The following is a 27,560-nucleotide window of genomic DNA, read 5'->3' on the forward strand; positions in this document are numbered from 1 at the left end:
GAAGAGTACAAATTTTATTTTTCAGCTCTCGGGGAACACTGGGGGAGAGAGGCACTGTAAAAGTCATCCTTCTGCTTGTAAAATGAAAAATAACTGCTTTGTGAAGAACTGACCATGAACAAATGTTCAGCACCACAACAGATGCTTTTATCCCTGATTACAGTCAGGTTTTATAATGCCATTTTTTACTGTGAAGACATTTATCATACTAGTAAACTCCTCGTGACTGTTAGAAGAGGGAAGAAGACATTATGTCAGAAGATGGGAGTCCCTGGAAGAATGAAAGACTACAAAAAGCTCTTACAACTAACCTATCATCACTCAGATAAGCAGAAATATTAAACAGTGGTGTTATTGTAGCAGTAATGCTTTTCACCTCCCCACAGTAGCTCTAAGAGAGTTATATGGCTTTGAATAACCTGGTCTAATGAAAGGTGTCCCTGCCCATAGCAGGGGGGTGGAACTAGATGATCTTTAAGGTCCCTTTCAACCCAAACCTTTCTATGATCTTGGACTACTTCTGCTTAAAAGGGCTATATTGAGCCACTTTTTCAAAAAGAAGTGCATCAAGTTGAGTATCACAAGCCTTACCATAGATGTGATTTGAGAGGACACTGGTGAAACTCTGGATCTGCTTCACCAGCCTGGATTAATATGATCATTTTGGAGGGCTGTTGCACCCTCTTTAGTGAGGGTGCCCTTCCTCCAGCCATCTCACATTGTGCCTTAGCCCTCCGATACCCATTGCTCAAAGAGGCACATCTGCCTTGGCAGGTTGCAGACAGAGATAAAGTTTGAATGCCACAGGCAACTGATACAACTGGGCTTTGAAGTGCCAACTCCTCCACCCCAGACTTGAAAGTGCCCAAAGTGGTTTAACCAGTGAAGGAACCTGGCTGCCACCTCTGGCTCAGCCTGGGAGCTTCCAGTCTTAATCTGTTCACTTCCTGACTAATAGTGATCCAGAGACTCCTTAGAGACATCAAACCCTGTATCTGTGGGTTCACCAAGACTGGTCACTCCTGACTGAGCTTCTTGGAATTGCTTTGCTCAAGGGAGCCTTATTGGCTTTGCCCTTAAAATGTGTGCTGAATGCCACACAGCTCTTGGGCTGAGCCATTTCTATACGCATAATTTTGATTCTTTAGGCTCATTTTAGTTAGCTTCGTTGATTGGCTTTACTGAAGATACAATCAGAAGGGGGTTAGTACAGTACTCTCCATGTTCATGGCTGAAGGTGATGCTGTGGCAGAGAGAATAAGGACAGTAAATGCTCCAGAAATACAAAAGAAGGTTGGACTCAGTAAAAAACCAAAATAATCATTAAAAAAAAAAAAGGCAGGAAAAGGACTGGTTAGCACCTGCAATAAGATTTTTGCAGGTAGTGTACAGGCTGAAAGATGTTTTGTGTAAGAGTTCTCATTTTTAAATGGAAAGGTCACATAAAGAATAAAATACCCATGAAGATGGCAAGCCAGTAAACTCCAAAGGTGGCTTTTTTTAGGGAGCCTGTTAATTTGGAAACTTTTCAACTGTTCTGTAAGGTTTGTTTTCCGGCACAGACTGGCATAAATTGGAACGTAAAAAAGGCAGGAAAATAAAGTGAATTTCAATTATATTTACAGGATCATGGCAGAGCATCAGCTGTGCAAAACAGTCCTAAAACTGTGTGCATGCATGCACACCGGCACAAGGAAAAGCTGCTTTTGTAATCAGCCATCAAGTCCTGAGGAAGCAATCTCCATGTTGACAAGAGAACTGTGCACAGAGCTGAAGTTCACTCTGCATAAGGAAGTCCATGAGAGTGCTGCCCAGCTCTTCAGAACAAAACAACAGTACTTTTCCTCTGTTGTGAGACAACCAGGTTGATTAAAGGAAGTGATTTGATGCCTGCCTCACAACCCCCGGAAGAAAAATGAGCCTTTGGGTAGGAAAAGCTTGCCAGTGAAGTATCTGGTGAACATTTCTGGTTGTTCAGCGAAAAAGATGAATAAAACAGCACGTGTAAGGTCACAGGGGCTGAATGGCAAGAGGCTCTCAGCTTTTTTCTTTCTTGCCTAGGTAAAGGACTTTGGTCAAAGAGATTACTTTGTTCTGAATACAGGTACTCACAAGGCAGCAAAGGCATTGGGCTTGCAGCCTATTCAAGGTGAAGTTGCTAAGCATCTGGGAGAAGGAGGTCTGGAGCTCTCAGATCTAGCGTTTCCTCTGTTACAATACTGCTTTGAGGAGCATGATGCAACTAATACCTGCTCTTTAATCAAACAAGCAATGCCTTCGAGGCAATGCATAACTCTGAACTCCTGATAGCCATTTATGACTACTGAAATTGCTGTTTAATAAAAAGAACAAACAAAACAACAACAAAAAAACCCCAAACACCTGCAGGCCACAATTTCCTAAACACATTCCCACTTTCTGCTCCTTCATGAGCACTTGCTTTTGCAATTTGGTATCTTAAACGTATTTGATTGTATTAAATTTTGTCCAATTGCATAAAAACCTGCAAGTTAGTTCTCCTTACTCCTGAAAGTAACAGGACAGTAATTTTCCATGCCTGAGGCTGGAAGCAGTTTCTACATTCATTCTGTATGGCTGAAAATGGCCATGTATTCCACCCATAGGGTTTTGTATATAACAATATGTTTGCATAATACTCATCCGATCCTCAATCCATATGAATAGTTACTAAGTAAGTTTTCTCTTAGTTTTATCCCAGAAGTTGGTGTTTTCAGCCAAGACATTCACGCACTCACTCTACACTTGACAATTTAATTACCTAATATTTCTAAAAGACATTTTTGGGTGAAAGCCTGTATTAAAAAATGTGAAGCGCTGTTATTAATTTAGTGTCTTGCGTGACAAGTTATTTTTAAAGGGACACAATGTCATCTTCACATTTCCACAGGGAACCCATCAGTCATGTAACCTATTTTTTAAAGTAACTAATAAGGGGTTATGGCACCCAGCCTGACTTACCTGCTCAAAGCAAGCAGTCAAACCTGCCGCTCTGCCGTTAAACAAGCGGAGAGGGAAACCCACCCGGGGCGGCCCGGAAGGGCGGTGAGGCCCCGCCGTCGCCTCGGCCCCGCTGAGGGGAAGGGACGGGGCTCCACCTAACGTTCCCCTCGGAGCCGGCAAGCCTGACCGGGTTGACGTGATGGCCGCGGTCGGGACTCTCTTTCATCTCCGTGTAGCAAAGCGGAGTTCACGGCCCCGGGAGAATTAACCTAGGGACACCATAAGCTCCTGTGGTGGCGGGGTGCCCGTGTTCAGACTGCCCGCCGCCCTCCCCGTGCCCTCCCGGTACCCCGGGAGCCGCCGCTCTTCTGAGGGACGCGGGAGACCCTCAGGGACCGGGGAATGGCGGGGGTCATGGCGGTGTTAGGGGCTACCGTCAGGGAGGAGCGCCGGGGCAGAGCGGCCGGGAGGCTCGCAGCGGGAGCGGGCAGCTCACCTCCGGGGAAGGCTCGCAGCGGGAGCCGGCGGCGGCCGAGCGGGACAGGGACCCCCCCGGCCCGGCCCCGCCGCCGAGAGGTGAGCCCGCCCGCCCCGCCGCACAGCGGGGGCACCGGGCAGGCTGCGCAGCGCTGGGCGGGGGGAGCGGGACGCCAGAGACCGGCAACGGCTGATCTCGGCTCGTTCCCGCCTCCCGCAGCCCGGCTGAGGCAGCGGCGGCCGGTGGGATCCTCAGCCGTCCGCCACCACGGTGAGTGCTCCCGCGGGGAGGCGGCCGGGCCAGGTGCCGCCAAGCCACCGAGCCCCAGCGGCGCTCTGGGGCAGCCGGGCTCTGCCGCGCCTTAACGGGGGGCAGCCAGCGGGGCCGGTGGGCGCGGCGGCCATCTTCTCGCTGTCTCTATCACAGCACTACCTGTCAGGCGCAGCGGGCTGGGAAAGGGGTGGCGGGCCGGAGCAGTCCGGCTGGCCTTCGCCGGAGCCGTCAGAGTTTTGGGGAGTTTCTCCTTGTTCTCTCTCAGCCCTGGGGGCTGGCTGAGGAGCGGGGGAGGCGGGTCCCGCCCTCCCGGTGCTGACGGGAGGCGGCGGCCGGTAGCGCTGAGGCGGTCCTGGCCGCGTCCCTTTCTGCCCGGCTGCGGGACTGGGGCACTGCTGAGCTTATTTATTTTTATTTCGCACTCACCATGCTCTTTTTTTTTAGAAGGGTGCCAGGTGTATGGGTAGGGAGGGTGCTGCTGCTTCTTTCTTTCTCCTCCTTTTGTAGGTATGGCAGCGCACCTTGTCAGTGTAGCTCACGGATTTGAACGTTTCCATACGTTTTGCCCACCAACATGTAGAGTGATATCCAGTATAAGATTTGGGGTTAAATCCTGAACGTTAGTGTTTGTAAGGGTAGGAGATAAAAGCAATACTTCCAGTAAGACTGGAAAGAGGCTATTAATGTGTGAATATATGTATTATACAGGGCTGCACTGCACTAATTTTGAGGAAGAATGGTCTGACCTCATTCAGATCAGAGTTTTCTCATGAAAATCATCTCTTAGAAACACTACTGGGCGGATTGTTTTGGTTTTGATTGATTTTTCCCCTTAGTAAGCCTTCCCTGTAGTTTTAAATCACTGCAGTTCTGGTAATGAGTTTCACCTGTCTTAAGTCTCTGTTCTAGAGAATCAGAATTTACCAGCCTGTTTCCGTGACAAACAGATGCTTGTACATCTTCGTGTTTCTCGGTAATTAATGCTATTGGGAACTCCTTCCTTTTGTTTTTCTAAAATTCTTTTAATCTTTCATTGTATAAGTAGTATTGTTTACGGAAATGGACATTCTAGTTACCTATGTCAGCTTCAAAAAGTGTTTCATTTTTCTTTCATTTTAGAATAAATATTTCTGAACTGAAGGTATGTAATGGCTCATTACAATAAGAGTTGGAATACCTTTAAGAGAAAGAGATGCCCTGCAGAAGGGGAAGGCAGTCTACTGTGGAGGCGTTACTGACAGCCAGGATAAGCCATACAGCAGTGTAGGCTACCCAAATGATGTAATGCGGTAGTTAAAAGGAGCAAGGTCATTTTCTGTCTGTAGTGGCAATGAAACTTGAGGCTTTTGGCAAAAGTGGTGTTCTGTTTGTAATAAAGCGGTGATGTTTCTCCCTTCTGAAAATACTGCTTTCATCTCCTTCATTTTTCGCTTGCTGTTGCACATGGAAGAAGTTAATCCTTCTATAGCAAGCATTTCATGGCAAGATAACTTTGATCTGGTTGCTGTCTGTCAGCAGCAGAACAGAAACTCTGTAACAGCTCTTCAATGGAAAAATTTAAAATTAAAATTGCCATTAATTTTTAATCTGGCTTTGTGTTTTCAGTTGTATTTATGACAAAAAAGAAAAAGTGATTCTCTCTAAAAGAGAGAAATGCCTCTCTTATAGAGCAGCACATATGGTAAACTCATTTTTGGCAGTTATATAAATGAAGTGGTAAATAAAATGCTTGGAAGCGGATAGCATTTATTAATACATAATCCTGAAGTTCCTGCCAGAAGGTCTGGTAAGACATTAATATTAATGCTTGAATTGAGCCCTTGATCTTTTCTAATATACTATGGTTTATTAACAAGCTCATTAGCAAAAACTTAAGAATGGTTTACCCAGTTATATTAACAAGAACAGCTGCTATGACATAACAACGTGAATTAAAAATGAGATAGCAGTGTTAGGCTCTTAAAAATACTCATTTAGGCCAATGGATGAACCAAACAATAGTGAGGAGTGCCACTTAACTGAACTTAGCTCTCAGTATTAATTTCCTGCAGGCTGAAAGCTTCATGTCCATACGTATTATATTGTTGTAAGCCTGGCAAAAAGTGCTGATGCAGTAATATCTAAGACACAGGTCCTTCAGTTTCTGGGAAGGGATGCAGTCTTGTAGTTCAGCAAAAGGATGGAAAGTTTGAAATAATAATATGTTCATGTTGTTGACATTGGCTTACCATGAGACTGATCAGCAGAAGCTTTGAGGTCACTTGTGGAGGCCTGCTGCTTTACCTCCTTGACTGTGATGACTTCTTTTGAGCTATAATACTGGAGAGCTGTGGGTCCGACAGTTCACCTAATCCCTTAAACTCGGTTGTGGATTTTTCCTTGTCCTTTGTTTTACCCCCCACCTCCCACCCCAGTACTGCTTGACCCTGCTCTTCTCTTGTGGTGCTGCTTCTCTCTCCTTTCCTTCACCATGACTTAGTGATTCTTTTCCACCACAAACCCAAGTTGCTCCAGCTCCACCACGGAGTAATAGGAATATACTAACAACTTCTTGAAACACCAAGCAAATAAACACATAAAACTAACATTTTGACATCCATGCCTTGTGTAACGGTCATTCTGTGTATCCGTTTTCATTCTACTTTGTTAACAGTGGGACATAATTATCCCAGCTGGGGAGCAAGGCTCCATTATTTTTAGGCACAATTCAAGGGTTTTGCAACGCCCGTATGATCCTTTCTCAGATTATATGAATGGCTCCAATAGTTCATAGGAGAACGTCCAGTTCAATTAATGAACTTTACATTTAGAATTAACATAAGTGGACATGTGTAGGAGGCCGATATGCTTAAAAAATGTGGAAGAAATAAACTGTTATGGTCACCTCTGCTCTTTGCCCCAAAAGAAAACAATGATGTAACCTGTGTATATAAATGTACTGGAAACTTGAAAACAATGGAAAAAATACAGGTTTCAGTTCAAAATTTAATATCTGGGCTAGTCAAATATTTATCAGAAGTAAATTTCACTTGTTCCATTAAGAAAGTGTATAATTAGCAAATACAAAGAGCACACATGTACACTTCTCAACACGTAGGTATATGTTTACACTATGAAATAAGTGTATATAGCACAGTTCTAGCAATAGACTTAATTCTTACTAAGTACTGATTTTTTTTTAGCACAGCACAATGTTTTAAAAACAGGGAAAATTATAAAAAAAGTAATGGCGCTGTTTAAGTGGAAGAGAAAGAGCAGAAAGAAATAATTTCAGGATCTCAGAAGTAGTATGTAAATTTTGCTGGGGGTGAGACTTTGGATGCCAGGACACCCTGGAACATTCTAGAAAAGCATAATTAACAGAACAAATTCAGTGTCTTCATTTGAGGTGGATCACTGACAAAACTGTAAGTATACTCTGAAAATTTTCTTGTTTGTACTAAATAAGCAGGGGGAGGGGAGAAAGGGTGGGTTGGTTTGTTTCCGCATTGCAGACTTTGAAGTAGGAAAAAAAACCTGTAAATGTAGGGGAGAGTGCGGAAATGCTGCATTTTAGGGGGAAAAGGGCAGGATTTTAGGGGGAAAAGGGCAGGCTGCTGCTTAGTTTGGATATTTCCCATCTCTAAAAAGAACTTGGCTATTTTAATTGGAAGTATTCCTTTTTTAATAGAAAAACATTTTCTTGAGAAAATGTATAATGAAAAAGTTGAACTGAAGCTCCAAAGTTAGTATGAGAATATGCAGTAATAAGATATATATCAAAAGTGTATCTGTTCAAGTAAGAAAATTCTCTTCTACATATATTTTTGAGCTGGGCTGGGTTGGTTTATTTATAGGTAATATCTTATCCTGGCAAGAAGACAGGTTCCCTGTGTTTAGATGCACTCATTAAGACCCAGACTCCATTAGAAACCTTGGTTTGTGTAGCGACAGATAGGCATGTTTCATTATTTCTGTGTCATTTACAACTCAATCGCAGGTGAGGAACCTATTTAATTGTTTCTTACGGTATATTTTTCTTCACTTGGGCAACTAGTATAAACAACTGATGTGGTATGTGACTTTTGTCTCTGTTTAATATTGCCCATCATTTTTTCCTCCCTATTCTGTCTTTTTCCATGTCCCTATGAAGCACTTCATGCATTAAAGGGATTTGCAAGAATAACCACGTTAACTGCGCTCCTGTGACCTACAGGTGACTCTCATTACAGAATGAGACAGGCCAAGATTAGTAAGATCTCATCTTCCTTTGCTAAGTTGTCATGTGTTTAACAGATAATTACCAGGGCTTCTGAGGGTCAAGATTTTTTTACTGAATATTGAAGGAGAGGAATTGTTCTTAGTGAGAGGTAGAAGAATTATGGAAATAAGAAAAGTTTCTTTCTGTGATATCATTTGTGAGAGGGGCTCTAAAAACATCTTGTTTGGCTAATGAAAGTCTTCAAAGAGTTTTTTGACTGAGCGGGACCACCAGTTTCTAGAGCTGGTGTATTGGCTACAAAAGGAGAAGACCCAGCCTCCTCTTTCAAGAGTGGCTCACCTGAAAAACCCTGGGAGATGGAGAGCAGCTGAGGGGGGAAGACTTGGCAAAGAAAAAGGGCAGTGGTGCGAAGAGAGGAGAAGGTTTTGTGCAGGAGCTCTGATGAGAGCTACAGCTTGCAGATGTGTGCACAAACACCCCTGTAGCATTCAGCAGGGATGAGCTGTTCTGTCTCCACAGGTGGATTCTTCATTTTCATGGTAGTTGACATTTTGTGATAAGAAATCTGAGCTGTATTTTAAGTTATGACTCTTTGTATTTACAAAAACATCCCAAAAATGTGAACAACTGTTTGTAATACTAAGCTTAAAATTATGAACAGCTTCATTCCTTCTTTAGATTGGAATTTAATAACAAATAGTAAAAGTTTAAAATTTCACGTAGGCATTTGTGTACTTTAAAAGGAAGCAATTGCTGTTTCTCTTTTTTATTTTTCAGTCCCCTATCCAGGTGAATTTCACAGTAAACCAGATCCAAGCGATCATGGACAAGAAGTCCAGTATTAGGAATATGTTTGTGATTGCTCATGTTGATCAAGGCAAATCAAGCTTGACAGACTCCTTGGTGTGTAAAGCAGGCATCATTGCTTCAGCCAGAGCTGGAGAAACACGATTCACAGGCACATGGAAGGATGAGCAAGAAAGATGTATCACCAGCAAGTCTAGGTAAGAATTTGTATGGGTTTTTTTTTAGTTTTTCTTTCTTTTTCTTTTTAATCTGAAGACAGAAAAATGGGTTTCCTCAAGGCCTTGTATCTTGTCAGATCTTTTTTAAGTTGGCGTGTGAATCAAGCTGTGCATCAGAACAGAAGTTCACAGACTTCTGAGTGCAATCTGGGCAATATTGGAATATAGCTTTTAAGTGATATCTTGCAACCATACCTACCTGCTTCTCACTATGGAGAAAAATGGTTTCAGAAAAAATGTTAATAGTAAATTTTGTTTTTATTGGGTTGCTTACAGACTAACACCCTGTTCCTCCAAGCCACTGTAGAGTCTAAACTGCAAAGCCAACAAATCGTAAAGTGATTTGTAGCATGACACTACAAGTGTCTGACAGTGATATTATGCTGTGACTACTGTCTTGAGGTGTCAACTTTGAATGACAATAAAAAATAATTATACCTGAAGCAGAATTTTAGACCTTACGAATTTAGAAACTGAAATATTGAAGTCTTCTTGGGGTTTCTCCTTTAAGTACATCAAGCGATATTGCCACTGTATTGCCATGGGTATAGTTGCCTGACCATTCAAATTTTAAAATCAGTAAATTACGAAACATTATTAAGTTATTAAAATTAATTGTCTTCTCTTACAGGGCAATTTCTATGTATTATGAAGTCTCAGACAATTACCTGGCCTTCATCAAACAGTATACAGATGATTCAGGTTTTCTTATTAACTTAATTGTTAATTAATCCCCTGGACATATTGTACAGCAGCTCTCCATGGCACTATCAGTGACTTGTTGTGGTTGACTGTGTTTCAGGTAAGCATGCTTTTCTAAGTAGAAAGACCTCAGTGTAATTTATTTTCTTTCTTAAGAAAAAAAAAAAAAGAACAAACAAAAACCAACAAAAAACCCAACCAAAATCATGAGTGGTAGAAGAAGCTTCTTTCTCTGAAAGTTTAACTCGTGATGGTATGAATTTTGATTTGCAGTCTTAGCCCATGGCCTTTCCTGTATCTTAGAGAATTATATGCACTTTGTATCCAGCTTCTGGGTTGAATGTAGAGTAACCAAGGAAATAGTGTCATTCTTTCAGTAAAGTCCTAGCAAGGTTTGATTTCAGCAAGGTTTCAAAAGACAGTTATAGATAACAGGGTGTATTAAGAAAATTCTTGGCAACAGGTTTGTTTACAGTCCCTAGAGTTCCCTGTAAAAGCCTAAAAATGCATGTCGAAGTCAGTGTTTTTAAGTGTAGTAAAAACTCAAAAACATAAGCAGACAAGAAGCCATCCGTTGCCTCCGCAAACATCTAACAGTTATTGCTACATTCAAATAAGGATCTTCTGCTATTTTAATCTCTGCTTAAATATGAAACTTTACAAAATTTTCTTTTAAAAATAACTGTGTGGAAATTTGCAGGAAAAGTGGATACTCCTCAAGTTCAAACTGGATGAGTCAAAATAAACACCTTCTTTAGAAATTTTGATCCAGCAACTGGAAAATTCAGCAAATCTGCCACTATCCCAGATGGAAAGAAGTTGCCAAGGACATTTTGCCAGCTAGTTCTGGATCCTGTCTTTAAGGTAAGGTAATATTTTGTCTTGATTTGATTGCAAGGGCATAAGGGACAATTTTTTTCATTCAGCAGGTTAGCTCTTAGGAAGGCTATCCCTCTTATAAAGTAGGGCCGTACTTTCTGTAGAAACTAGACAAATTCTGCAGTATAAGATGGATAGACCACTTGGTGGATAGGGAATTGGCTGGATGGTTGCATTCAAAAAGTTGTGGTCAACGGCTTGATGTCCAAGTGGCGACCAGTAGTGAGTGGCATTCCTCAGGGGTCCATACTGGGACCAGTGCTGTTTAACATCTTTATTGGCAACAGAGACCGTGGGATCGAGTGCACCCTCACCAAGTTTGCTGACAACAGGAAGCTGTGTGGTGCAGTCAACACACTGGAGGGAAGGGATGCCATCTAGAGGGACCTAGACAGGTGAGCCCATGTGAACCTGGTGAAGTTCCACAAGGCCAGGTGCAACGACCTGCAAATGGGTCAGGGCAACCCCAAGCACAAATACAGCTGGGCAGAGAATGGATTGAGAGCGGCCCTGAGGAGAAGGACTTGGGGGTGTTAGAGGATGAGAAGCTCAACATGACCCAGCAGTGTGCGCTCACAGCCCACAAAGCCAGCTGGGTGTCCTGGGCTGCATCAAAGGCAGCGTGGCCAGCAGGGTGAGGGAGGGGATTCTCCCTCTCTACCCTGCTCTGGTGAGAACCTCCCTGCAGTGCTGTGTCCGGCTGTGGGGCCCCAACAGAAGGAGGATGTGGACCTGTTGCAGTGGGTCCAGAGGAGGCCACAAATATAATGAGAGGCTGGAGCACCTCTTCTGGGAGAGGCCGGGAGCTGGGGTGGCCCAGCCTGTAGAAGAGGAGGCTCCGGGGAGACCTTACAGCACCTTCCAGTGCCTAAAGGGGCCGACAGGGAAGCTGGAGAGGGGCTTTGTACCAGGGCCTGTAGCGAGGGGACAAGGGGGAAAGGCTTTGCACTGAGAGAGGGGAGATCTAGATCAGCTGTAAGGAAGAAATTGTTCCCCGTGAGGGTGGGAGGCGCCGGCAGAGGCTGCCCAGAGCAGCTGTGGGTGCCCCGTCCCCGGCAGTGCCCACGGCCAGGCTGGGGCTGGGACCCACCTGGGCTGGGGGGAGGTGGCCCTGCCCGTGGCAGGGGGTGGGACTGGGTGGGCTTTGAAGGTCCCTTCCATCCCAGTCAATTGTGTGATTGTTTGAAGAACAATGTGCAAAAAGGTGGGGCAAAAGTAGAAGGCACCAAATCTGAATGGTCTCTTCACTGAAATAACATATTCTACATACTATTAGATTAAAGATTTGTGTGTCTTTTGTGAAACTATTTTGACAGGAATTTGGAATTTCCTTTGGAATTAGAAGCATTTTATATAATTTGTGAATCGAGCTGTATGATACATAGCTTGTGAACAGTTTCTCAAACAAAAGCCCAGAACAGAGAAACTAGTGGGTTTTCAGATGTGCAGCATGTTTAAGAGAAATGGTAAACAAAACCTATGTCTGTTATAGTACTTACTAGGGTTGCTATAAACTTGTTTCAGATCTTTGATGCCATTATGAATTTTAAGAAGGAAGAGGCAGCCAAACGGATAGAGAAACTTTATATCAAGCTAGACAATGAAGGTTGAGATAAAGAGGGAAAAATCCTTCCGAAGGTGACGTGGCCTTTCTACTTCGTTAGAGTTGCCAGCATGTTAGCATTTCTTACCCTTCAGCTGTGTAATGAGAACAGTCTTTAGGTCTTTCTAAAATCCACAGAAACTTGCCTTAGTTGTCTTTTTATAATCTGGTCAATAGTTAGTTGTGTGTCAGGAATGTCATGATTTGAAATAAGGTGCTTGGTAACAGTACTGCACTGAAACTGCTGGAGAGATAACAGGACTGAAGTGTGTTGCAGTGTACAAAAGACATACCTGTTCTGATTTAAGAAAAGGGAGAGCATTTTTATTTCATACGGGGAAAAAACATGCTCGTCCTGCCTCCCTCCCTCTTCTCAAGGTGTAAATGCTCATACAAAGTGTCTGTTGCTGCACGTGTTTGGTGGGGCTGTGTAATCAGAAACATGGTTTCTGGTTGGCTCCCACCAATTCCAACATATTCCAGAACCCTGCTGAATTCCAGTCAGCCTTTTGAAAAGTAATGTCTGAAAGCACATGATCACTTTCTATGCAGCACTGCCTGTTAAGAGCAGAGACTTTTAAGAAACTGCCCCTTTCCTGTGCTATCTTGTGTTCTCCTTAGATATGTTAAAACCCACATGAAAAGAGGGCCGAGGGGATACATGGGGAAACTTCTTGAAATAATCACTGGAGAAGGGAAATCCAACCACATCACTCTGGCAAATAAATGGCCAGAGGTTTAATAAAACATTTTGTTTTATTTTTATCTTCCATATATGGAAGATACAGCCATAAAATATGACTATTCATGGATCTTTTTTCTTTCTGCTGTTGTAATCTGTTGTCAGCAGAGAAGGACATTCATGTTTTATTTCAGGAGCTTAATATAACCCAAGAATCCTAACCTTTCTGTTGAAATGTAAGTCATTAGCCCAAGGAAAAAAGAATGCAAGGCCTGTTGGTTTTCAGTAATTCAAACATACAGTTAGGTTCAAATTGCTTGTTCTAGATAAGTATTTTACTCATAGCCTTGAACAAGATTTAAGTAGTCATAGAGAAATTTTAAATGTCTGTCACAACATTTTACATTGCATCCCCAGGTGTAGCCTTCTGCGTGCTAACCAAAAGGTTTATCAGTGATGATGTTGAAACAAGTTTTAATTACAATGTGAATTTTGGGTCCCTAGGCCGTGATGCACTGCTGGCTGCCTGCTGGAGATGCCTTGCTTCAGATGATCACCATTCACCTACCTTGCCCTGTAACAGCACAAAAATACCGCTGTGAACTTCTGTATGAGGGGCCACCTGATGATGAAGCTGCTATGGGTAAAAAAAAAAATAATTCCCAGCTTACCAGGAGCTGTCAAAAAGACAGTACCCCTAGTGCACAGATGAGTAAAACTGCCTAAAATGAATTTGTATTAAGTTTCTGTGTTACAATGATAATTACTAATCTTGGACTCCGTTGAGCAGGGTATTACAAAAAGTAAGAAAGCAACAGAAAAGTCTTGGGGTACTACACATGAAACCTGATTTATGTCCTTACATGCTGGATGGTGGTGTGTGTGAAACCACATTGTATTTATTTTAGTTTCAGGGAACGTGTGGTTGAGGAGCAGAAATATGGTCTGTACCATCCTGTGGATATACTGTAAGAGAGGGATGGAGCAGCAAGTTCATTACCCTCGTTCTCTGTGCAGCTTTGATTATGGTTTCCTGGTGAATTTTGTGATTTCTCCTCAGTCACAGTCAGAATCATAACAAGACACTTTGCCTTCAAACACTTCTAACATGTCGCCTGGTAGCTGACATGTTGTCACTGTTCTCTGATTTACTGTCAACCTTAAAGGTGGAGGATGAAAATCTGGTAAAAAACGGAACCATCTCCCAGTTGTCTGAAGGTATGGCTCAGATCATGACTTAGATAAAAAGCAAATAGCTGAAGCTGAAACAGGGATGTTGGTCTGATGTTGATAGGAAGGAGTTAAGTTTTGAATAATTCATCTATAATATGGTCATCAACCTGAGTATTTTCAAGAGGATTTGCGTTTTTTGGATTTGTGTAGATTTGTCACTTCCCTCAGAAATCCACAAATGTTGAAATAAATAAATCATATTCGAAGTAGTTGTCAAGTCCAGTATTAGCAGAAGAGAAGCTTATCTGTGGTGGCACATGTGTTTAACCCTCTAATAAACTGTTAGCTCTTTCTTGCAAAACCAGAATGGGAATTCAGTTTAGAGAATCATCACAAGAGTCATAGAATGCTTTGGGTTGTAAGATCATCCAGTTCCAAGGGACACCTTCCACTAGATCAGGTTGCTCAAAGCCCCGTCCAGCCTGGCCCAGAGCACTTTCAGAAGTCCTGCTTCTGACCATATTTCATCCATATGATAACTGAGGTCGCAAACTTCTAGCACTGTATTTTGTCTTCTGGATTCTAGTGGATTAGAGGGGGTCTTTTAATCCCCCTATTTGAAACTTTTCCTGGGTCTAGGTCATATTAGTAGAGATTTAGTGATGATATGTAACCTGCTACCAGGAAAGGGAAGCGTGGGCAAGCAGGGAGTAAGTACTAACAGCAGTCTCAGTACTGAAAGAAACAACAACGGTGATGATTCTTTACCTTAACAAAGAATCTTTGATAGCTGTCATAGCTGTAATTCATCTGTCTGCACACATTTGTCCTTACAAACTGAAAAAGAGAGGAGCTGTTAATAAGGTTCACTGAATTTTGGGAATCATATGTATAAAGTTCTAAACTTTTAAGTTTCACAGAAAATGTGTCTGATGTAGATAGATATTTTATTGCAGGTGTCAAAAACTGCCCAAAGGCCCTCTGATGATGTGTATTTCCAAAATGGTCCCCACATCTGATAAAGGGCATTTCTATGCCTTTGGGCGAGTCTTCTCTGGTATTGTTTCTACTGGACAGGAAGTTTGAATCCTGGGACCAAACTACACACCTGGCAAGAAGGAAGATCTTTACCTCAAACCCATTCAAAGGTAGATGGAAATAGTGTATTTCTTTTGAATAGCAATGCATGCAGAAGCAAATGCTGTTGCAGTTTTTGGAATCCTAATGAATGAAGATGATATTTCTGTATAAAAGTCTTCCTGTTTAATAGAATGAGTAATCCAGAAGGATTATAGGCAAATAATAGGCAATTTTCCTTTGTGTGAAAAGACTTAGGTTTTGGAAATACTGGGGATAAACCAAGTGTTCAAGGATTGTTGCTCATCCTCTGTTTTTGTAGAACCATTTTGATGATGGGTTGTTATGTTGAGCCCATTGAGGATGTACCTTGTGGCAACATTGTTGGTCTAGTTGGTGTTGACCAGTTTTTGGTAATAATGGGTACCATTGCCACCTTTGAACATGCCCACAACATGAGAGTGATGAAATTTAGTGTTATTGCAGTTGTACATGTTGCTGTTGAAGCAAAAAACCCTGCTGATCTACCAAAACTGGTTGAAGGTCTAAAGCGTCTGGCCAAGTCTGATCCTGTGCTTCAAGTGAGTGTTAGCTGTAAGTTTTAGGCTACTGGTTTGCAGTGCAACACCCGAAGCATTCAACTTTGTTCACAGAGCACCCTTTATGTCATCTGATGGCACGGCTGCAGGCTCAAAGCAGTTTCCACTTGTGATTGTATGAGCTAACACCACTAAGATAAACAGGGATAATTTCAGTCAGCATTTGAATAGGAAAACCCTGAGAAAAACACAGACTCTGCAGCAATTAGTGTTGGGTTTCTGAGCAGTGCTTTTCCTGACACTTCTTTTTTTTAGTGCTCAAATACCTCTGCAGGACAGGCACTGTGTTTAATGTGAGAGTACCCAGTTTTGTTGGTGAGGAGATCCATTCTGAAGCACTCCTGGTTTGTTACATTTCTAAATACTTGGGGTTGAGCAGTTTTGGGATCTGACATTTTTCGATTTAGTCTGTGTGTGTTTCTGTTAATACTAATAAATTCTTAAAATGTTTACTCCTTACTATTTCCTTTTCTAGTGTATTACTGAAGAGTCTGGTGAACATCATTGCTGGAGCAGGGGAGCTGCATCTAGAAATTTGCCTTAAAGATCTGGAAGAAGATCACACTTGTATTTCAATTAAGGTATTCAAGAATTTTTGTGGACTGCAGCGTATGGAATATGACTAAGTATTATTAACCTTTGAAAATGTCATCTTAATCTGCTGTTGTTGGTTTCCGTAGAGCAATTTGAAACTTTTTAGGAGACCAACTGATTAAGTAATAAAATGAATTCTTTATTAGTTCATTGAAAGAGTTTAGAATTCAGACAGAGATGTGAAGAAAATCCAGCTAACAGGAAAACTCGCTTGAACAATGACGGTTATCGTAGATGTGTTACTGAAAGTGTTGTTTCTCTTGATGAAGCTAGCAGAGCTTGCCTGGATGGCTGAGGGAACCTGGCATTAACGCACTGCCTTAGGTGGACAAGCCGGGGTTTATTGAATGGCATTTTACTGGTATGTGGAAATGATCATCTTTGTACTTGGGATTTTTTGTCTTTGATCTATTTGGCAGAAATGAGATCCAGTTGTATCTTACAGTGAGACAGCTGGTGAAAAGTCAAGCCAGGTGTGCTTATCCAAATCCCCCAACAAACACAACCAGCTGTATATAAATACTCAAGCCTTTCCTGATGGCCTGGCAGAGGACATAGACAAAGGGGAGGTCAGTTCCTGTCAAGAACCGAAACAGCGCGCATGTTGCCAGGCAGAGAAATACGAGTGGGATGTGTCTGAGGTTTGTAAGATTTGGCGCTGTGGACCTGATGGAACAGGCCCCAATATCTTAGATGACATCACAAAAGGTGTCCAGTATCTAAATGAAATTGAAGCCAATGTCATTGCTGGTTTCCAGTGGGCTACGAAAGAGGTAATTGCAGTTCTGTATGTTGTCTTGTGTTACTGATGTGTACCTGAGCTCTGTTCATGTGAAGTCTTCAGAAATAGTCAATAACCGATAAGAACAGGATAGCGGGCTAGTTGGAATTTGTCCCCACCAAAGAACGTACATCACTCAACCTGTGTAATGAACGCATTGTTGGCTGTGTGTGTTTTCATGTTTGTTCCAAGTGTGAGCTCTCAAATGCTGGTATTCCTGGAAGGACTTTGCTCTGTGTATAGTGTATGCTGCCTTTGTCCGAACGCGTCAGCATGAGGAGCTTGAATCAGGCCAGAATCCTGTGAAGGTTCGTATCTTAGAAACTCCTGACTGCTATCATGCCTTTGTTTTTTCCCCTTTTAAGACTGTAGGGTGTCTTGTGTGAGGAGAAGGTGAGAGGTGTACGTTCCGATATCCGTGCTGTCACTCTGCACGCTGGCGCTATTCACTGTGGTGGTGGGCAAATCATCCCTACTGCAGGGAGGGTTCCGTGTGCCTCTGCTCTTGCAGCACAACCCAGGCTGATGGAGCCCGTCTATCCGTTGGAAATACAGGTATGCAACAGGGTATTATAGAAAAGATCACAGAATCATTTAGGTTGGAAAAGACTTAAAATCATCGAGTCCAACCGTTAACCTAACGCTGCCAACCATGGAGATGCAACAGATAGATATAAATCATGTTTCCACATTCTTTTCCAAGAAACCATGATAGCTCTATGTCCATTATATCAGTGATGCAAAGACTTTGTTTCAGAAGAGGTTTTTTGTTCCCAAGTTAGGAAAAGGTTAAATGGAAACAGCAAAATGTAGGTAGGGAGGTGAATTACACTGTTCCTTATGAATTGCCAGTACCTTTGGGAAAGTTATGATTTGGGGGGGTGGGGTCCACCCCTCCTTTCTTGCTGTCACTGTAAATATTCAGGAGAACAAACAATGGGCATCCTAAATAAGCAGAAAGAGGAGCAAGGATTTATTTTTTTTTTAATAAACTTTTTTTGAGCTGTTTAAATGTTAACTTCTGTCCTTTGAATAACTGGATTTTCTTGGTAAATTAAATTCTTCTATGAAAGACCCTGGAAAATATATTCCATGGTAGAAGTATTTATCACCAAGTACAGCTATTCACATACCAATTTGTCTTAACTGTCTTAAAAGCAATTGGAAGACTTAAAACCTGCTTTAAATATTAATTCCAGGCTATGGTGCTGGGTGGTGGGCAGGACATCTGTCAGCTCAGTTGCTTTAAAAATGTCTTGGCCGTGAGCACTGAAGATGAGTGCAAGTAAGAACAAAAGAGCAAAACAGAGAATTTTTTCACCTCTATGACTTGCAAGACCTATCGTGTCAAAGCAGAGGAGTTTTGCAGCCTTAGTAGTATGTTTCCAAGAAAATGTTGTTTTTTAAGTACAGTTTTTATCAGAGTGCTTGTCAGCCATGTTTAAGTTTGAAGATGAGGTATGGTGAGATCCTGCTTGTATAAAATTTGCATCCTGTAGTAAATGCATGTACTACAAAGCACTAGAGGACTCTGCTTTTTTGCATCCAAAGATTGCTGAAGGTATTTCACTGAGCATATGCACTTTTGCCTCGTGTTGTGTATGTAAACTACAATCTGGTGCAGTCGGTATACGCAGTAACTGGAAACTTCACAGTGGTGTAAAGTGGAGAAGGCAGATAGAGCTTCCCAAAGTTGTCTTGGAAGTGAGAGTGAAGCCACTTGTTACATGAGAGAAATTTCTCTGAACGAGGAGCCATCATGAGAAAAACATCAAGAGACCTGTTGGGGGAGACTGTCTAATGCTGTCTGGCTGTGTTTTAATAACCAGGGATCTCCTACTTTTATGCAACTTGATAGCATTTTATTATTTTTTTTATAGTGCCCAGAACAAGTGGTTGGTGGGATCTATGTTGTGCTGCATGGGAAAAGGGGACACGTTTCTGAAGAATCCCATGTGGCAGGAACTCCAGTGTTTGTGGTCGGGGCGTATCTACCTGTAAATGAGTAATTTGGTAAGATGATGCTTCTTTTGTTGCCCGGATGCAATTAAAGACAGACCTCTGCAGGATCAAAGAGACTTAAGAATTTCCATTTTATCAGCTCCAAGCTTCCTCATGTTGTCTCTTTGCATCTTCAGTTCAGAACAGAGTTTACTCCTTTTTTTTTTCCTGGCAACCTACTCTATTGGGCTTTCATGCCAGTGGAGGGTGCCAAAAAGACATGGTGGCTTCTGCACATGAAGACTTTTCAGTGTACACCAGATTTGGTTTCCATCACTTTAAATCGAGGTCTTCCTTTGAAGCATGCCTGGCAGAACAAACTGGTCTGCAGCAGCAGCAAGCTAGAAAATTTGGTACTGATATGAATCTTTCAAAGGGCAGAGTACCAGCCTGAATAGCTTAAATGACATTTTACACCCTCTTGCCAATCTTATGACTACCTTTAAAATAATAATATGATTCTTCCTAAGCTGCCCCTGAAACTTCAGCTTTTCAGCATGGTACAGAGCCCTTCCTCTGGTTTGTTCTGTGTCCCATTTCCCTCCTTCCCACGTAAAAATCACTTTGAGAGATATCTCAAAGTATACTTTGAGAGTATCCTGTGACATCATATCAGAAAGTTTACCAGATTCGTGGGGTGCATTTGGAACTCCTCACATAGTAACACTGTAAGAAATGCCAAAGTGTTATTTTGGAGGGAGCTTCTTTGCCAAAGTGCATTAGTGTGGTAACTGCTAAAATAATCAGCGATGAAATAAGAGAAGCTTAGCTTTTAAAGTCTGAACTGGCAATTTAGCTTCTTAGAACAGTTCACACATGTCTCTGTGTGGCTGAATTTTGAGTATTTGGGGTTTTTTTCCCTTCTCCAAGTTTCCATACAGCTTAAAACAATTTCATAGAGACCCACTTTCCAAACATGGAAAACCAAAAAGTGTAAGCTTAGACTTGGTAGGAGCTGTATTACACCGGGCTGTGTCCCAATGTACGTAGCACATCAACACCTACATTCTGCAATGCTGCTTTTCTGGTTCCTTGCCTAAGCTGCTGTTGAATCGTGCTAAGGCAGTGATCTGAAGGTTTGGGAAGTGTCAGTATTCCTATGAACTAGTGGCTAGAAGCGGTTCTACAGCAGCAAAGTCTCAGCTGACGGGCAGCAGCTCTTCATGGGACTTGTGCTTGCGGAAGGGAATGACACTGCTGTGAAGATGAGGAAATGCCAAAGCAAACACCTGTATATCCTCAGTGGAATGTAGTTCCCACTGTCTGCCTAAATGTCAAGTTAGCCCAGCATCTTGTTCATGACAGGGACTGAAAGTGAGCACTTAGGGAAGAGAAAGAACAAGGTAAGCCAGTGTGAAACTTCCCCACGTGCTTTTTTTATAACCACTTTCAGAGGTTTCCTGGGGCAGAAGTGGTTTCTAGGTCTATTTAATAACTCCCAATTGATTTCTTTATGAATTTACTCAGTCTCCTCAGTGTAACATGTCAGCATCCACAGCACGGGCAGCTCTTCCGCTGACCTACATGTGTGAAGCTCTAGGCGTGCCTCCTTTTGGCTCTCAAATGTGGCTCCGGCTAGCTTCAACCAGTGCTTCCTTTGGATCAAAATAAGCTTGAGCTCATTTTGATTTTTATGTACTGTGACCATATTGCTTAATTTTTAGCCATCTATATCCTTCCTACTACATTGCTGCTCTTTCTGTACTGGAGTCGTAGCTTGCTAAGCATGTTCCTACATGTGGAAGCCAGCTCAGGGCGTCGGTCACCCGGATTCCCCTTCTCTGAACCTGTTCTGCACTAACAGCTTCTATAATACAGGAGCCACAACTGCACAACTTGATAGTAAAGGTGCGGGCTTTCCCTGGACGCAATGTTTTGTTTTCTGTTCCTTTCCCAACAGGTACCAGCACCTGATTGCTCATTTTGACTGCTTCTGAACACTGAACTAACACTTCTGTACTGCTTACCATAACCCTAACGTTTCAGAGTGGTAGTGATTGGGGTCAGGTCCTGAGGCATATGAAACACAATTTCCCTCATATACTTCTTTATCTACCTAAATTGAATTTTGTCTTTTTACTGCCAGTTTACTTGGTCACATGATATCCTCCTGCCATTCTTCGGAGCTAGCCTCATTTTTCCCTGCTTGAAAGAACCACCTGCAAAGTAGCAGTTTCCTGCTGTTTCAAATTCTGGGAGAGTGTTTTTAGGGTTTTGTCCGTGCAACAATCCACAACAAACCAGTTTTATTTTTGCCTATAGCTGGCTCATCCCTTTCTAATATTTTTTTTTTTTTCCTTCCCATTAGGTTTTACTGCCAACTTGAGATCCAGCACTGGTGGCCAGGCTTTTCCACAGTGCGTCTTTGATCACTGGCAGATTTTGCTTGGAGGTCCTCACGATGAGAATTCTCGTCCTTGGCAAGTTGTGGCTGAAACACGTAAACACAAAGGCTTGAAGGAGGGTATTCCACCTCTGGATAACTTCCTAGATAAGTTATAAGCATTTCTGGTTTAGATTGCATGATGCAGTGCCCAGTTTTGTCCTGTTTTCTCACAAAACCAGGAATGAAATGGGAAGTTTTTAGAGTGTCACACTGCATACACACACAGCATTAACCTGTTGTGATGAAGGCATGATCAACTACTAAACAGAAATAAAAATGATGTGCTGATTTGATTTACGGCATTTTGCTGCCTGTATCTCATCTGTGGTCACTGATGGCCATGTCAAAAATACACATAAAAAAAAAAAAAATCAGTTGCCTAGGACTAATGATGTTCTTTACAGGTTGCCTAATCCGCAGTTGTCTTTTAACCTAGGAAGCAGCTCCTTTCATTGTTGCTCTTGCAGAAGTTCTGGCTGAACTGTCAGGTTTTGTCCTCTCAGCCAGAAGACACATTCTTTCATTTCCAAACTTGAATCCTCTGTGCTCCTGAAGACTGAAAGCAAAAGGCCTGTGGTTGCAGGTAAGCTTTCTAGCATCCAGCACCTAGGTTTAAGAGCAGATACTGAAAATCCCCAGTAAGAAATGCCAGAATTCCTGCTGCTGGACAGGTGCAGAATGCCCTGGGGCTGGCTCACTGGCCAGGGCAGCAAAGCCCTGCCTACGTGGCTCATGATTGTTTCAGACAGCTTTATCTGACCTGGAAGTATAAAAACCAGAAGTAAGCTCAGGCTAGTAGTCATACTAGTCAGTACATGTATAGCCTTTCTGTGACAGGTATTTTAGCAGCTTGGTCACTTCTGGAAAATACAGATGTAGCAAATGGATTGGGGTGGGAGGCGGGAAACGGGCTAGCTCTTGCCCTGTGACTTGTTGCATGCGTGCTGTTATCTGTGCCGTAGAGGGCCTCTGTATTAGTCTCATAAGCTTTACTTTCCTTCTGCAGTTGGTTTGAAGGCATCTATCTTCGATACAGTCTGCCCAAAGCAGTAACCAAATATTTCCACAGTGGAAACAGAGGTAAGAAGTCATCTCACTTTTTCTTCAGGATTTCTGTTCTGTTGGAAAATCTTGAACAGACATTCTGATGTATTTTAGAACTTGTTGAAGGAAAAATAAACCAAAACCCTCATCTAGCCATAACAGAGAGGTTTGCTTAGAACAAAGTCAATTCTTTGTCTTGTGGAAGAAGATGCATTAAATGAAAGACGCGACTGCACTGCAGTACTCCAACCCCTTAATACACATCATCCACAAGATAAAGTGAATTAAAAGATTTAGGCATTACACAAGCCTCATAATTACCCCTTGTGTGTACAGCAGCTCTGCAGGGAAAATGCCTTGTGCACCTGACCACCTGCCTCAGACCACAGCCTGTGGCAGCCTAGCTCACCCCTGCAGGGGTAAGGCTCAAGTGCCTTCAGTTTGCATTTGACATAGCTTTAAACCTTTAGCCCCATGACAGCAAAATGCTGCAAATCACCTGCCCAAAACAGCTGGAGAACACAGCCCTACCTCAGCCCTGATAACTAACTAAACAGAGCACAACAACATTCCAGCCATACTCTATAATACCATGAATGGTTTAGAGCAAGTGTCCTAAAAATGGCACTCGCGTAACACATGTACCCGTAAGACGTTTACACCCCTTCAGCCATTTCAGCAGTTGCCCGAGTCACGCTTTACCCTGATATTAAGAGCACAAACAACATCTTCAGCAAGAGATACCAGTTTTAAACACTTTATTCAGAACCTCTCTCTACACTCTGTAGTTCAAGTCACTGTGCAATTGTGATGCAGAAAGCACTGATCTGCTGCAGGCCATTAGGAAAAAACTTCATGAGTAGCATGGCTTTATTGGAAATAAATCACGCTAAAAACTGATCCTTAACAGGTTTTAAAAATCCAGCAGCTAAGGAAAGAAGAGGAAAGACTGGAAGCAATATTAAGACCAACATGTGAAGACTGCTGTGAAAGACCATACAAAAAAGGCCATGAGAAACAGTAATGCAGCATTAAAGGTGGGAGTACAGGGCAGACAAGAGTTACAATACATCCCGTGTCAACTTCAGTCAAATACTCTTAACAGTAACAGAAAGCAAAAAGCACTGGACATCCAACTAAAAGAGTAAGAGAAAAGGAACACAAAGTTAGCAAAAAGTGAAAGCTGGTAATAGGGAAGAGAATCTCAAACACAGTTAATAGAAACACAACACTTGGAAAAACTGCTATGTCAACAGGTATAGGCAATGCCATTATGCCAGCTCCATGGAAATAACTTGATTTTCCTGATCTGATAACCTTGGCATGCAGAAGAGGTTACCTTAGAGGTGTGTGGGGAGACACTGCATACACGCAACAAAAGCATCGGATTCATCAGAGGAGTAAAACAGGAGGAAATTATTCCAATTAAATTAGAAAAGCCATGACTAGGAGGCCATGAAACATGGGACAAAGCATCATTAAGCCCTAAACACATAACTCCAGTTAGGTGGGGAACACTGTGCAGTTACAGCTTTCTTCTTCAAAAAACTGAAGCCTCCCCAGGGCAGGTCAGAGCACAGTATTCCCAAGCAGCCACTGAAGTGACAGAAGCCACGAGCAGGAGATCTTAAGGAACAATCCTGCACTAGAGAACGGAACTCCTCTTCTGGCTCCTTTCAGCTGCCAGAGAAAGCACGTGCTTCACTTCAGCACCCAGTGATGGGTGGCAGCTTCCAAGAGGACCACCCTAAATTTGAACTTGACAGCTTTTTTTTTTTTGTTAATCACCTCTTAAAATTACCAAACCAGAAATTCTACTATAGCTTAACTGTGCATAGTTCAGAGTTTTTGGTGGTTGGGGTGGTGTCCTAGTTCTGACACAACAGCACAGAGATTGTGTAATGCAGGGTTTGCATAGAGTTTGTCCCCTCCCCAGGCCAAAGAACATTAAGAAGCTGTCACAGCTTAGGATTTTGTTGCATTTGTGAAAAGAATGAAATCAGGAGGAAGGAAAAAAGAATATCCCCTTTAAAAGGCTTCCCCTGGATCCCCTGGTAAGGTGGAAGCGGGGAGCGAGAGACATGCGACAATTCATGGCTATTTCACAAAACTTTATTGTCTTAAGTTTATTACAGGCCCCAGTAAAAGTATTAAAAAAAAAATTACCAATGCATACACATCTGCACCTTTGTCCAGGCTGTTGTTGTTCTAGAGTGGTTAATTGCTTTTTTTATCTAAAAAAGTTTGTTTTTACATTATTGCTGTGTTTTACAACAAAATTAAAAACCATTTGCAGAATCCACCCTGCAACTAAAAATAAGTCTGTATCCCCATAACAAGCCGAAAGCATAAAAACATGTTCTGAAGGGGCCTTTCCTATCCAGCTATTTAATGAGCAAGGTGGGGCGGGGGGAGAAATCTATTACTTCTGTTCCTAGTGTAGATGGATTTATGCCATTTTCCAGAGGGCAAATCCTTTCAATAAATACCAGAATCAACTTCCGAGATGCTGAAGTTCCAGAGATACAAGCAGCAGCTCTGTGCAATTTCTCCTGGTGTCCCGTGCTGCCCCTGGTTTCAGTCCAGTGAGATGATGTCGGGAGCGCTGCCTCCGCTGCTGGTTATCACTCCTGCCTCGCTCCTGCTGGAGGAGCTAACGTGCATGCTGCTCTCGTGGTGACTGGTTGATGTGATGATGCTGCCAGGCGTGCTGCTTGTTAAGGTTGAGGTGAGACTATCCAAAAACATAGGAGGACAGTACTGCTTGAAACAAACAATGAAGAATGAAGAGACTAACTGCACAAGGGAAATGTATGCTCTGAAGATACATCTTCCCTACAACAAGCACAAAACACAGTACTAGCAGAACATTGTTAAAACATGCAGAGCAAGAACCAGAGTTCTGCAAACCAGCATGTAAGCAAGCAGAGATGGTAGCCACGAGCCCTTCTCCCTCATTCTTCCCCCCGCCCCGCCCCCCCCTTTTTTTTTTGGTTCTTACTAACTGGTTAGCTTGAGCATTTACTAGTGCATTAAAAAAACACCATCATGTTCACATGATGTCCACAAAAAAACCCCAAAACCTTAGCATCTGGAGAATGTTCACCACCCATAGCTACTGGGCACAACTGCGTATTTCAGGCTCCTTTCATCACGAAAGGCAGCAAAAAGCATTCTGCTACTTTGGTGGAGGTCAGAATAATTTCATCCCCTCAAATGGCAGCAGCTGTACTAATCAATATTTGCATCACATCTACCCACAACAGTACAGGCAGGTCTCTACACATTTTAGTTGTGATAAATGAGCCATGATCAAGAAAAAAATTACTAAGTTGCTTTAAGTTTCCTCAAGTGAAAGGCAAGCCTTCTCAAAGCAGAGCTGAACATTCTAAGCATTTAGAAACAGGACACGGCTGCCACAGGTGTCAGAGACGGGGATAATTAAGGCACCCACCCGCGCGCACGCACGCCGCTCAGCACACCTTGCACTCTCTTACCCTGTGGATTCCAATCTCGGGCATAAGTTTGGAACTGAGCCTGAACTGTTTGAACTGTCCAAAGTGGACACTTCCCAGCAGCATACCTGCTTCCAGTCTCCCACATCAACAAACTTCTGTTAGTCCCACTTTTGGCAGTTCAGATCTCAAGGTCAGGCACAGACTATTGCAAGATGCAGTAAGCGGAAAGAAAAGGAGGAAGTTCATCCTTTGCTTTTAAGGCACCAGAAAGTCAACTCTACTGCAGAGTCTTATTCCTGTTGTCTTCTAGTGACAGGGAGATGAAACAGAGGGTCTGCTTCAGATCCTCTTGTCTTAGGGAGCCAGTATTCCCCCACGCTTCAGCCCTAGTCTGTCTGTGTAAGAATCTAGTTACGGTAAGAATCGTTCTCCCTAACTACATAAAGTTTAAGTTTCCAGGGAAGGAAAAGCACCACCTTGTTACTTTTGACTTACACAATTTCCATATAATCCAAAGCCAATGGGATTTACGTGTTACACGGAGGGATTTATTATAGAAGCGTTCAGTCACGTGCCCATCAAATTAATGAAGGTATTTTCTTTCTAACAATCTCCTACTGATATCGAAACCAATGAAACAACAATCACTGCAGTATAATTACAGAGCTTAATCTGGCCTGCAGACACACAGCATGAACTAAGAGCGTGAGGTAACGTGGTGGGTGTATTCACGTTAGTGCTGCACAAGTATTTGCTTCAGAAAGGCAAACTATCGATAAAGAGCGGGTTTCCATGCCTGGTTTTATCACAGTAAGGCTAAACCAAACCCTCCCTTAATGCACCTTTCATTGCCACCTCTCGCTGGGAAAATGGGATTTTCCTGCTTTGTGGTCAGGTCTAAGCAAGTGGACTGCAGACGCCGCACAGATGATGACAGCACCCTGAAATACACTCCAACAGTATATGACAAAAACCAGAGTTGGCAATTTTAACCCCCCAGCCGTTCAGAAACATACCTGTGATTCAACTGGGATTAGTGAAAGAAAATCCAGACCTAGAAAGAAGAGAAGGACAATAAATTGATGAGCCATTCTTTTATTCATACACAACAAATTTAAGGAACTTTTTTTTTGTGGTCGTAGAACAGATTTTGTAATTGTTACACAGTTTCTAAATGGAATATACCACTGTGACACCACTCTCAACGACTACTTCAGGCAGCAGCAAAACGAGTTATTTAGTACAAGTGGCTCTTTTTAAGAATGAGAATGACATAATGATGTATTATTCACTGGATATTGCAGGGTGGTTCAATGTGGTTGCTTAGATGGAGGTTGCCATTTGGAGCTGTTGGTTCATAATGCAAGTTTCACTGCATATTGTACCTGACTTGGCCAAACTGGGACATGAAGAATGTCATCACATAAAAGATGCTGGAATGAAGTAAAGTCACAACATGCACAAGTCCAAAAACAAGCAGCAGGTCTCTTCCTCCACCCACGGGCAGCCAATAAGGAAACATTTCTAATATCATCCCCGTTTTGTGTCTAGACAAATAAAAGGAATGAAGAAGAGGAAACTACAAGTAGTTCAAGGTATATCCTCTTAAGAGCAGTGACAACTAGCGTCCATCTTATACACCA

At 42.5% G+C, this 27,560-nt stretch overlaps 2 protein-coding genes and 1 pseudogene across 18 annotated transcripts in view; 1 reads left to right on the forward strand and 2 right to left on the reverse strand.

Annotated features, from left to right (window-relative positions):
• ST8SIA5 (ST8 alpha-N-acetyl-neuraminide alpha-2,8-sialyltransferase 5) overlaps nucleotides 1-3,703 on the reverse strand; it is an 82,355-nt gene extending 78,652 nt beyond the window's left edge. Inside the window, exon 1 of the mRNA XM_040578960.1 lies at nucleotides 2,980-3,703. The gene's annotated coding sequence lies outside the window, so the exon portion shown is untranslated. The remainder of the gene's footprint in view (nucleotides 1-2,979) is intronic.
• LOC121080758 lies at nucleotides 3,364-24,469 on the forward strand (annotated as a pseudogene).
• LOC121080799 (E3 SUMO-protein ligase PIAS2) overlaps nucleotides 23,203-27,560 on the reverse strand; it is a 33,445-nt gene continuing 29,087 nt past the window's right edge. For 2 of the 17 annotated variants that reach the window (XM_040578950.1, XM_040578948.1), the window contains 2 exons: nucleotides 26,934-26,971; nucleotides 23,203-25,193 (listed from right to left, as the gene is read on the reverse strand). In XM_040578950.1, coding sequence (XP_040434884.1) covers nucleotides 25,113-25,193; nucleotides 26,934-26,971 — 119 coding nt within the window. In that variant the 3' untranslated portion in view covers nucleotides 23,203-25,112. Of the gene's footprint in view, nucleotides 26,859-26,933; nucleotides 26,972-27,302; nucleotides 27,465-27,560 lie in introns of those variants that run through there. The other 15 variants (XM_040578940.1, XM_040578938.1, XM_040578949.1 and 12 more) reach the window with 12 other exon arrangements.

The sequence above is a fragment of the Falco naumanni genome, chromosome Z (genome assembly GCF_017639655.2).
Source record: "Falco naumanni isolate bFalNau1 chromosome Z, bFalNau1.pat, whole genome shotgun sequence".
Lineage (NCBI taxonomy): Eukaryota > Metazoa > Chordata > Aves > Falconiformes > Falconidae > Falco > Falco naumanni.